Below are 12,147 nucleotides of genomic sequence, written 5' to 3'. Positions count from 1 at the left end.
TTTTGACTCCCCCAAAACAATCATTAATAGCCTACCGTTGACCAAAAGCCTTACCAATAACACAAACAGTCAACTAACACATGTTTCATGTATGTGTTATATGCTAGATTCTTACAATAAAGTAAGCTAGAGAGAAGAAAATGTAATTAAGAAAACGGTAAGGAAGAGAGAATGTGTTTACTGTTTATTACGTGGAAGTGGAGCATCGTAAGGGCTTCCTCCTCGTCTTGACGCTGAGCAGGCCGAGGAGGAGGAGGGACAGGAGGGATTGATCTTGGTGTCTCAGGGGCGGCAGAGGAAAATCTGCGTGTAAGTCGAACAGTTCACACGTGTGCTGTTTAAGGGTCGACTGTAATTTCAAAAATGTGAAATATGACTCTCAGACAAATACAAAGTGAAAACGTTTTGATAATTTTGTTCGGATTTAATGAGGGAAGATATAAAAACCAGGTGAAAAGACAATCTAAATTTTATATATATATATATAGAGAGAGAGAGAGAGGCGCATATTTATATTTAAACAAGAACAAGGAAATGAATTTACAAATAAATGCAAAACTGCTTTCTATCGTATAAGGCAACAATATTAATGCTTGAAATCATCTTTTCTGTAGTCTGACAATCAATTCTATTGCTCATTACAAATTTATTTGCGTTTTGATGAATAAGATTCATACATAGTAATATCATTTTCTAGAACTTACAGGATTATAATGTAGCTTAGTAAAGAAAATCTGAGGCACACATCACTACAAAATCAGGCATTCTTAGCGGGTCCTGGCATTCCACTGAAAGAATACCCAGTAATCTCTTACCCATTTCAAAGTATTTCACAATTTTTTCCTACAACTACACAGCAGTATTTTAGTGCTAGTAACCACCTCCATTTCATGTTATATAAACAGAGATAAGAAAAATATTTTCCTTCTAAGTCACATTGCTTCAATATTTCCATGTAAGTAGAAGTCATTATTGTTTTTACAACTTATACTGCTTTAAATTTACTAAATAATTGAGTCATTATGGGGAGGTGAGAGGGTTGTTATTAACAAGTAATATATTCCAGGACTTTGGCAAGAACACCTGGAACGGGTTGGCCTGTAGACATTACACTGATTCAGACGTGGTACCTTAGTTGCACGAATCTCCCAGCAGACATAACATGTAGCCACACCTAAAAGAAGTTGTGTATCTCTCCATAACATTTATTGTTGTTCAGAGCCCATGAAGGCAAGACACAGGGTAGGTGCCAAGTGTTGACATTCCTGTAAAATACTATTTCCCATGAGTTAACCAACTCCTTTGCCAGGGTATAATCTGCCTATTTAAAAGCAAGAGAAATTCAGGATCAAAATCAACAGTATTCCACAGTGACTTTTGATAAGCAAAATAAACATAGAGGCCCTAGTAACTAGTTCTCCAATTTTTTTTTTTTGCTGTCTAACTCATCAAAGCCAAGTTCTCAAAGACTAAAGTTCTCAAAAGTACCTTCTAATGAGATTCAAGAATTGTTTATTAAACCTAAGATATATACAAAGCTCAGTTATTTGCATTGCTAATCGACCCCTTTCAAAGCTGGTTGACATTTTTGGCTCTTTTGAAAAGTCCTTACGATATCTTCTTTTTAAAGTAGAATTGATTAGCTCTTGTGGGAAGAGACACACTTAGCATCATGTGGGCGATTTCTCCAAATTAGCTGCAGCACACACAACAGGACAACACTCAATTCACTTTACGTTTCCTGAATGTTTATTATGTATCGGATACCACACACATATAAAGCATGTCAAAGGGCCTGAGCAGCACTCTTAAAATCATTTCAAACATCCGTGGCTCCAAACCAGTGGATTTTGTCTTGCAATTAAGCTTTGCTTATCTTCTACCATTTGTGCTCTTCTGTAAGCATTCTCTAACAGGTACAGCTTTGCTGCCGTACAAGAAAGCTGCTCTCTGAATCCACACGCAGTCACCAGTGCTGCACACAGACCTCCTGGACCGCGTTCGGCTTGCGTTCTGCAAAGTTATGATTTACTAGATTTGGAGCAGCGAGCCCTGGCAGGGCAACCGGAGTTCAGCTCCGAAAGCCAACAGAGAAATCCCATGAGTGCTTCGGTACCAGAGAGCTATCCTTGCTTTCCTGGCCTTTATAGAGATGCGATTTTCCTATGGCCTTTGCTGATTTATTAGCAAAGCAGCAGCAAATCTAGTTATAGCAAGTTCTTTTCCAGCCCTGAATTTATTGCCACCTCATGGCATAGATCTTGTCTCACGAACGAAAACTGCGTAGAAATAGAAGATGTACAGCTGTGCTTGCTACAGGACCCTCCAGCCGGAGCTTTTTACTGGAGAAAGTGATGCTTTTATAATACAGCACGATTAAGCATTTGTAGCTCCTCCAGCCTGAGTGCTTAATTAGTTTGGCATTGACTACATATACAAGTTTATCAGAAAATTTCTGAACACAATGGACAGCTGTGACTGTTACTTTTATCTCCCTAGACAGAGCGGATTACCCTCGACGGTCTGTGGGAACGAGCAGGCAAATCTCACGTGCTACAACGGCGGCAACTGCACGGAGCTGCAGGCCGGACCGAAGTGTGTGTGCCGGCCCGGTTTCGCCGGAGAGCGGTGAGTCCCGTGAGAGCTTCACGGAGGACAGTTCTGGGCTAAAGAACGATGGGATTACTTGGAGTTCACTTTCTCCTCCAATTTTTCATTTCAGTTCCCATAGGAAAATCTATGCTGAAATATGGGTCCAGACAGAGTCAAAATAGTAAAAAAAGAAGAAAAATTACAGTTTAGGTCAAAGGGGAGAACATTTTATCAGCCAAGACTTCAAATAGGAAAATATGATCTTTAAAAATGCATAATGTGCTATTTTTCTTTCTTGCAAGTACTTCTGGATTCATGTTTTTCCCCACTCACTCTAACATGTGATGCAAATACGGTGAAGTAAAATAAAATGCACCTAAAAGATTGCCCCATAGAACTGCCGCGACCCGAAAGTACACACGCCTCCTCCACACGATTCCACCTTTCCCAGAGAGAACTCTTCTTCGACCAACGCAGGGATTATTAACACGGAGTTGGTCAATGGCTTCGCGTAATCTGTGACCCGCTGAAAGTGTGGCGGATTTTGGACATGTATTTGACTGGCTCGGGGTGGGGTTGAGGGTGGAAGGAACGCATTCTCCATGGCTTTATAGCAGATTCTCAAAGGGACCGAAGTTCCAAAAGCAGTTGCAAACCAGGGCTCTACTGAATATCAGTATTATATAAACAGATAATAAACAGTTAACCATTTGTTTAGCTCTGTGCCATGCACCTTGCAAATATCATCCCTAATCGTTATAGCGCTGCAAGGGAAGTTTTACGATTTTCGCTTTGCATAGGTGTAGACTGAGGCTGAGGGTTGACAGATTAGGTTCCGATGCAGATGTGCTGCATGCAGTAGGTTGAGCTGCCTTCAAAGCCTCTGCTCATCTGTCCAATGTGCTGGCAACACTGTGTGAATAAATCCCTGCTCACCGCAATTTTCAAAAAATGGAAAAAGTGTTCTTCCATCTCATCTACCATCCAGGGTAAGATATAATGATATCTGATTGGGCTTTCTACATTGAATGAATTAAATAAATTGAAATCAAACACATTTGACAAAGAGATTTTGACTGACTTTATTTTTCCCATAAGGGTAGTTAATAAAATCATGGGTATATTTGTGCTCCATGACAATCACACTTTGGATTAATTTGAATTTTCTGTTTTTCAACTGGCTCTTTTGGTTTCACACACATACAGATTTTTTGCCATTTTTACGAAACAGCAGGGAATCTAGGGTATACTTGCACCTTGCCCTTCCAACGTTCAATGGCCAGTCTAACCCCTCCTTTTGCAGTCTGCCGTCTGTGGTTGGCGCTGAGAGGCGCAGGCAGCCTGGGAGTTTACGAGCGTGGAAGGAGGTGGCCTTAAGTCACATGCTGCTTTCCGCTGTACCGATTTCTGTCATGCAACTTATTAACAGAAACCATTCAGTTGGCCTCCAATTCTATATATCTTCAAAATATCGCAATTTTTTTTTTTGTCCTAGATTTTGAACAACTCCTTAACTATCTTTAAGTGCTGGTAACTTCCTGGCCGATTGTCACAGTGGCTGCCGAATGCCACACTGCCCAGAGCACATCTGAAGTCTTGCATTATTTTTCTCTGCTACTCACACATTGTCTCTGTTTACAACAAACGTTTCCCTTTCCTCTGATATTTATTTGCTTAAAAAAATTTACATTTGGCATTTAAATTCAAATTGTGGATTTGAAACATGGAAAGAAAAGAAAGCTCAGAGTTTTACTTCCTTTTCCCAGTAAACTTTTCATCTGGATAAACATCTCTGAGGCAAAATTATTTCTGCAACAGTGAACCTGTGTTCAGTAGGTTCTGTTCTTGCGGAGTTCTTAACCATCATTTGTTCATTCGCTAAATGCTAATGGATTTATTTTTTCTTTCCATCCATCAATTAACTGGTCATGAAAGCCCCAATGAACAACACGTGTATGTGTTGTTCGCTGTTCAGAAGAAAAGTAGGTAAGAAAGCAATAAGGAGTAGCTAGCCAGAGGAAGACCAGGAAATACTGGGCCATCTCCCACAGCCTAGGAAAATGTGACTTTCATAACGCCCAAGGATATCGAGGATATTTATCCTCTAACAAGCTGACTTCTCTCCTGCCTTGCTTAAACCTCCACTTTATGGTGTCATCCCAGCAGGTTTGGGATGATAGATGGTGTGAACACTCCGGCCCACCCAGGACAGAGAGTGCTTGGCAGGCGCCGGAGAGTAGTGCAGCTCTGCTCAGATCTAATCAGAGAAGTCTCCTTCCAACCCAGAAGCAAAAGCCAAAAAAGGAAAACAGAATGTCTCAGCTATGCTTGGTATCCAACGGGATAAGGAGCTGTTTTTCTTGGAAGAAATCTTTGTTTTCCTTTATACCTTGGGCTGGCCCTGCTCACTACCTCCTCCCCCCGCTTTCATTCTGAGCCCGGCGATTAGTCTCTGACTCAGACGTGCAAGTCTTACCTTTGGGGAGGTAAAGGAAAGAAAAGGGGGAAATTAAAAATTGTTTATATCAAACTTCAACTTCATAAACTGCACTGCAGAGATTCCTGAAGCTAAGATTTTATATGAATTTCCCAAAGTAAAATAGATGCCTTAGTTAGTGCTCTATCCCAAAATCTCAGCAGAGTGGTTGGCATACAGTAAGTGTTAAATAAATATCTACTGAATAACCAAATGAATGATTGGTGGATTAATCAATGAATACGCAGAAAAAGAAGTTCTTGGTGGAAAATTAGGCAAAAAAATGACAGTGTCCCAGGGAAGGGAAAACCTTCAATTTAACTTAGAATTGATGTCTCTTGCTTTGGAAAATTTGGCTTTTGAAAGTCATTCTACCTAAATATTCAGAAATTATGGTTGGCTATCGAAACACATTTATTAGCGAGTAAAATCTTCTAAGTATTTACTTTTGCTTTTGCTAAAAAATGGGGGAGCATTTCAAAGAAAATAATTCAAAATCTCCCAAAATAAACCTTTTTTTTCAATCTCTCTTTGGTAAGTTTTTCCCCTTAGCCGGAGGGGACTGAGGCATTAGGATCCTGACAGCCCGAATGCAGGTTTGCTCTGCCGAGTCCAGGCTGGCCAACACGGCCTCACCCTTGTGACTCCACCGTGCCCCTAATCAACCGAGACTTACCGTGAAGTGGCAACCCCACCAATGCTCTCCAGGGGGAACTGGCTCAGCACGGCCCAGCTTCCTTTCGGTTTCTAAACGTTTGCACGTTTTTTCATTCTCATTAATTCTGTGTGTGTCCGTACGTACGTGTGCAAATTATTTCCGTTAAAACCAAACGTCGTTACAGGATTTTGAGGAATGTCTCCCACGTTATCAAGCGTATGTGAGTTGCGTGGGGAAGGGAAGACAAGCTAGGCAGATAAGGCAGATGGTTTTCTTTCCCTGTCCTGCAGCCGATTCATCCAGCGGGGGCCTGGGTTTCTGCTGCTTCTGTTTATTTTCAAGGTGCGAAGAGGACGTCGACGAGTGTGCCTCGGATCCCTGCCTCAACGGCGGCCTGTGCCAGGACCTGCACGACGGGTTCCAGTGCCTGTGCGGCGCGGCCTTCGCCGGCCGGCGCTGCGAGCTGGACGTGAGCGGCCTGTCCTTCTATGTGTCTCTCTTGCTCTGGCAGAACCTCTTTCAGCTGCTCTCTTACCTGGTGCTGCGCGTGAGTGACGGGCCGGTCGTGGAGTGGGGTGAGCAGGAAGATTACTGACCCAGACGGGAACGTTCCCAAATGCAAGAGCCATTGCGTTCGAGAGACGCCTTGACTCGTTTTAGATCTCTGGAAAAAAAAAGGGGGAGAAACCATCCCAAAAATTAAAATAAACTCAAGGCCTAGTGTAAGCACTTCGTGTGCATATAAAACATTTTCCCACCCTACTTTCAAATATGAAAAAATATTTTCTTCGCATAATCAGAAATGTCTCGTTTTCGAGTGTATTTGGTACAGATGTTATCATCCTTAACACTGCTATACCTGAGTGACCATCCGCAGTTAAGAACCATTTTCTTCCTGCTTCATTCTGTGCGTAAGAACTTGCATGTTGTAAGTTGCCCTCGGTCACTGCGATTCTATTTTCATTTATGTTCTTTCATTCTCATCTGTTATTCGTGACGTGAAAATCTGAAAGTTACTGATTGAACTTACTGAGTATATTCATTCATGTTTTCATACAAAGCTATTTAAATGAGCTGTTGCCAGTTCTCTGATATGTGATAAATATACAAAGAGACGGGAATTACACTAAATCCCTAAAGATGTAGAAAGAGAATTATCTGGTATCAATATCAAATCACACCTCACCAATATAATTTTTGATTCCATAGAAGCACCTTGTTCCAACAAAATGATAATCTTTTTTCTCTTTCTTTTGCTGTGATATTTTCCCTTTTTTTCTCACAAATAGAAAAATTTTTTGTTAATTGCTTATGAATCTGTGAGCTTGTTGAGTTCTCTGTTAGACTAATTTCAGTTGCTTTTCAGTGAATATTTAATACAAATAAGGACTGTAGTTTATACATATACCAAAAAGGTATATATTACAAAGCTTGAATTTTCCCAGAGGCATATATATCTGAAATTTATAAGTAAATTTGTACTCTTCAAAGTATCTTTCTGAAAAAAACCATAAAAACATAGTACCTATTATAATCAAATTATATTTGGCATCATAATTTTTTGAAATAAAGGTATACCTGAAATGATGGCTACATAAAGTAAATTAATGAAATACAAAAATTAACATATTCTTAATTATAAAGATTATAAAATAGCAATAAGAAAAAAACTATTTGCTAATAGCTATTTGTTTCTATTGTTTCTACTGACATGTTATCATTTATGCTAACTATCTTCGTATGGAGATATCCTTCCAAAGGAGGCATTATCTATATTCATTTAAAATGAAAATAGTTTGATCCTACGAGTTAATTCGGAAAGCAACTAAAATAACGACGGCCTGCCAGTGTCATTTTGTCAACGTGTCTGTCTTGAGGAGCTGCCCTGGTTTGAAAACGTGAGGATAATTTATCCACTGGACGATACCCAATGCCAAACTGAATGCCAATTGTTTTAAAAAGTTGTTTTTCTGTGGAAATGATCAAGGTAAATTTAAATATGCCACTCAAACAAACAAGGCTAACATGGTATACTACAAAGGCAAAGGAAGTGTATCCTATTTTATTTTGCGTTAGTGATAGAAGATTTTACATAGCAAATCCACGTCCTTGGGAGGACGGGCAGTCATTGCAACCCGGAGCAACTCACTTCGAACTTTGCTTTATGCTCATCTGTTTCCCTCCATCCAATCCGCACGTGCAGGCTGCTGCTTCGGATGGTCCGTCCCAAAGCTAGATTTCGTGACAAGAATCTTGCAGAAAACCTTCCCATCAATATTTGCATTCACAAGTATTTTCAGTGAGCAAAAAATAGATGATAGCCAAAGACCGTATGTATAGTTTTCACCTTTCCTCCCTTCTAGATACATCCGTCCTTGCGTAAAGGTCATTCCGAATGTAATGTGTCCCCTACCAAATATATCTAAGAGATAGTCACAGTCTTTCTCTGTTGTCACTGTAATTGTCAGTTGCTTTTCAGTTTTCCAAATGTCTTGCTGTCATGAGGTATCTGACTTAAAAAAAAAAACTGTCCCCTTTGTCTTTATTCTTCTGTATTTTCAGCTGCCTTGTGTGTGACTATGGCTTTTACATGTTTGCACAGAAAAATAAAACCTTTGTTCCTATACCTTCTATTTCTCATCCTCTGACGGCATCTGTCTTCCTTTGCCTTGACTACATCGCGCACGGTGGAATGTCCACCAGCCACACACACACACACACACACACACACAAATACACACACACACACACACACACACACACACACACGATGAGCACAGACGCACTGGCTGATAATCCTGAATCCTGATCTCTTTCCCCACTTGTGTCACTGCTAGTAAACACCTGAGGCGTCAAGGTCAAAGTCCCGTGTACTCTCCCTCTCTGACACGGAATCCTCTAGTCGGCCTTCTGCGACTGATCGATCTTAGCGTTGGTTGGCGTTGCACTGCCGACTCTCGCCGTAGGTCAACCTACTCTCAGGTTTCTGTAACCTAAGTTACAGAAACTCAAACTCCTCTGGACCAGACTTCTAAAACATTGCCTGTATTTACTCGGATAAAAATTTATGTTGCTTATTTTTCAGATTTAACATTCAAACTAAACAGGGCTGTGTCTCCTCCTCCTTTGTATGTGTACATGGGAGTGGGTTCTATCACCCTCCTTTGTGCAGAATAGGGAAGGAGAGAGTACAGGCAAGTTTGGAGAACTTAGTAACATAGAGAGACAACTAAATTCAGCTAACCCTGTGAAGGACTTACTCTGTGCCGCGGCTGTGATAAACCATTTAAATATACATAATTTTTTTAATTATGTGTTTTCAATACAGGGTCGATTAAAATTGCTCACCTTCCAAACTCTTCGCCAAATTTTGTTTTAAGATCCTTTTGCCATTTCTAGGCTTTAAAATCAAAGGTGTAAGCTTGAATTTTGCAAAATTAAAATGAAGTTTTTTCTGGAAGTGGTGCCACATAAAATCTGAGTTTAGTGACTTAGGTGGGAAACCAGTGAAGAAAAGAGATCTATGCTTTTCAACTGCCAATGTTACTGAGACAGACCCTGTTACATCTCTACTTTTTTTGATTTATTCAATAATTTTAATGCATAACTGCTTTGTGACATACTAAGTCCTGGGCATACGACTGTGAATTAGACATGATGCTTGCTCACATGTTGAAAGTCTCTTAGAGAACGCAGGTGAGCAGACGGAGAAGGGCAGTTCCCAGGTCGGTGTTAAAATGATCCAAGCTACAGCCGTAATGCAGGACACAGGAGGGGCATTTTGTCCGGTCTCACAGGTAGATGCGTAAGGTCAAGGAAATTTCCCAAAGCCTAAGCCGAGACTCGAGGGAGCTAGGGAAGGAGGGATGGAGCGGTAGAGTGTTTCAGGCAGAAGGGGCTGCAGGGTTGTGCGTCGAGGCTGGAGATGGCTCGGTGCGGGGAACGTGGTACCACCGGGGCTATAGAAGTGAGCAGAACTAGTGCCGATACACCACGGCAGAGACTTCGGCTTTTCATCCAAAAAGCAGCAGCGAGTCTTTGAAGGGTTTCAAACAAGAAAGTGTCATGATCACACTTTGGAAAGATCACTTAGGTTTCTGTATAGAGAATGGCTTAAAAGGAAGGCAAGACTGGACCCAGAAAGACACAGGTAGAAGCCTGTTGCAGTCGTGCAGACAAAAGCAAAGGCGATTTTGCACCAGCTATGTAGTTGAAGGGTGCGTGGAGGGGAGGATAGATTAACAGAGTTCGAGGGAGTGAGACCTCGTGATTGCTTGGGAGAAGGTTTAGGTCTGAGGGCGTGATAAGCTAACTTTGGTGAATATTATTTTTTAAATCTTTGTTGATTGAATAAATGAATGCAAGGTTCTGTGGGATACCTAAATACAGTTATTATGAATCAGTGCGAATAGTCCAGTCTGGAATTCAAGAGGCATATCTGGGCTGGGTGTAAAATAGGGCTTCATATTATAGATGTATTGAATTTTGTATTCCATTCTGCCTATTTGTAATCGATTTGTATTGTTTATCTATTGCTCTGTAACAATGTTACCTCAAACTTCGCAACATAAAACGATACACATTTATTACCGCACAGTGTCTGTGGATCAGAGTCCAGGCGTGGATTCACTAGGTCCTCTGCTTAGGGTTTCCAAAGGCAGCAGACTGTCAGCCAGGGTCACGGTCTCACAAGCCCAGCTAAGGGGGGTCCACTTCCAAGTTCAGGGAGGCTGTTGGCAGCGGTAGCCCCGTCTCCTAGAGGCAGCCCACAGATCCTGGCACGGGGGGTCCCCCCACGGCTGCTCACTGCCTCAGACCAGAAAAAGAGAGATTCCAGCAAAGTGGATGTTACAGGCTTATCTTACACAACCTCACAGTTGTGTGCTGTTAACATAATCACACGTATGCTCTCACCTCCATCATATTCTGTTGGTTGCAGGTCCCAGCCACACTCAGAGGGTGAGGATCACCCCAGGTATAAACTCCAGCAGGTGGGGACTGTGGGGTCCACCTGAAAAGTCTGTCTCACCTTCTCTCACCTTCTCCTTTCCACTCTGTGCTGCCTCCGCACATATTCCTTATATGAATAGGGACTAATCAAGCACTGATTGTATATGATCCACTGATGGATTTTAAATCCAACTACTTTTTAAATTTCTAGACATTTTATCATCTTACAAACCAAACTTTTCTTTTGCCTGAGTCCTATTTTTTCACTCTAATTGCCATTCTTTATTTTACTTTCACGTAATTGTGAACCTATTTCATAGTCTCTTCCAGACTGTTCTATCAGTCAAGCTCTCGGAGGGCTCAACCTCCTGTGTTTGTTTCTGCTACATTTTACTCACAGAGTTTATCTCCTTCTGAGTTGTCATTTTTATGGGTGGTTGCAACTTTGAGAGGATTTTTCTCTTCCTGTGGGAGTCTTTGTGCCCCGAGTTGCAGAACTGTCCGTAACGATGGTCTCAGCTTTGGTCTTTTGCTGGGCAGCCAGAGGTTCCATTAGTCTCGTACCTGTTTTTGTGTTCCCAGTTTGGGGATTCTTACATCTGGAGAGTGTAAATTTGGTCTCTGCATCCTATTTTGGTGCAAGCTCTTCGTAAATATGATGTAAGCTGTCTCTCCAGCCTCATCTCTCAGCTGTCCCCTGGCAAACTCCACTCTCCAGCCACGTGGAACTTTGCACGTCCCTCTGAACTGCCCACGGCTTGTCACGACTCTTCCCTTACTCTCTGCTCCTCCCCGCTGCGTCTGTTCCCCCTTCTCCGCCCGGCAAACTCCTGTCCTTCTTGACGTCTCAGATCCAGTATGAATTCATCCTTCTCTGACTGCCCCAGAAAAAGCTTAATGTTTTATTTCTGCACTTTCTTGTTACTTTGTACTTCTTTTCTCGTGCTTATTATTCAGTTATCGAATGATCTATGCATATAAAAAAAAACAACACTCAATAACAAATTTCTCAAAGGCAGGGGCTGTCTAACACGGCTGACATAGCTTCACACATGTTTGTAAAAGAATTATTTACAGTAACATGGGGATCTTGAGAAGAAATTATATTACTTTCTTATTTTAATATTTTTATGTTAATAAGGATAAATGTTTAATCTACCTACAATGAAATTTATCATGATATACTTGTAGCTATGTGAGAAGAGGCAGGATATTTGATAATACAAGTAAGAATTGATTGCTAACGGTCTGTATAGCGATGTCAAAAGAGCAGTGATTATGTGAGTCTGCGCTTCTGTTTTCCTTTAGTTATGTCAGCATGGCTGTGACGGCTGCTTCGAAGTCTTCGCTAATTCCAACACCTGGGTCACCTTGCGAGGTCTCCATTAATCAGATTTCCTCTTGCATATGTCTCATTTTTCTGGGCTTTTTTTTAATCTAGTAATTTTGGATTGCATCCTGGGCATCGTGT

General features: G+C 41.3%; 1 protein-coding gene across 3 annotated transcripts in view; it reads left to right on the top strand.

The window, feature by feature from the left end:
* CRB1 (crumbs family member 1, photoreceptor morphogenesis associated) overlaps positions 1-12,147 on the top strand; it is a 110,050-nt gene that overhangs the window by 76,043 nt on the left and 21,860 nt on the right. For all 3 annotated transcript variants that reach the window (XM_012650463.1, XM_012650462.1, XM_012650461.1), the window contains 2 exons: positions 2,500-2,628; positions 6,069-6,195. In XM_012650463.1, the coding sequence (XP_012505917.1) occupies positions 2,500-2,628; positions 6,069-6,195 (256 nt within the window). The remainder of the gene's footprint in view (positions 1-2,499; positions 2,629-6,068; positions 6,196-12,147) is intronic.

This window comes from Propithecus coquereli, unplaced genomic scaffold (genome assembly GCF_000956105.1).
Source record: "Propithecus coquereli isolate 6110/MARCELLA unplaced genomic scaffold, Pcoq_1.0 Scaffold328, whole genome shotgun sequence".
In the NCBI taxonomy this organism is placed as follows: Eukaryota; Metazoa; Chordata; class Mammalia; order Primates; family Indriidae; genus Propithecus; species Propithecus coquereli.
The sequence above is the reverse complement of the archived record's forward strand: the minus strand, read 5'-3'. Positions and strand labels throughout refer to the sequence as shown.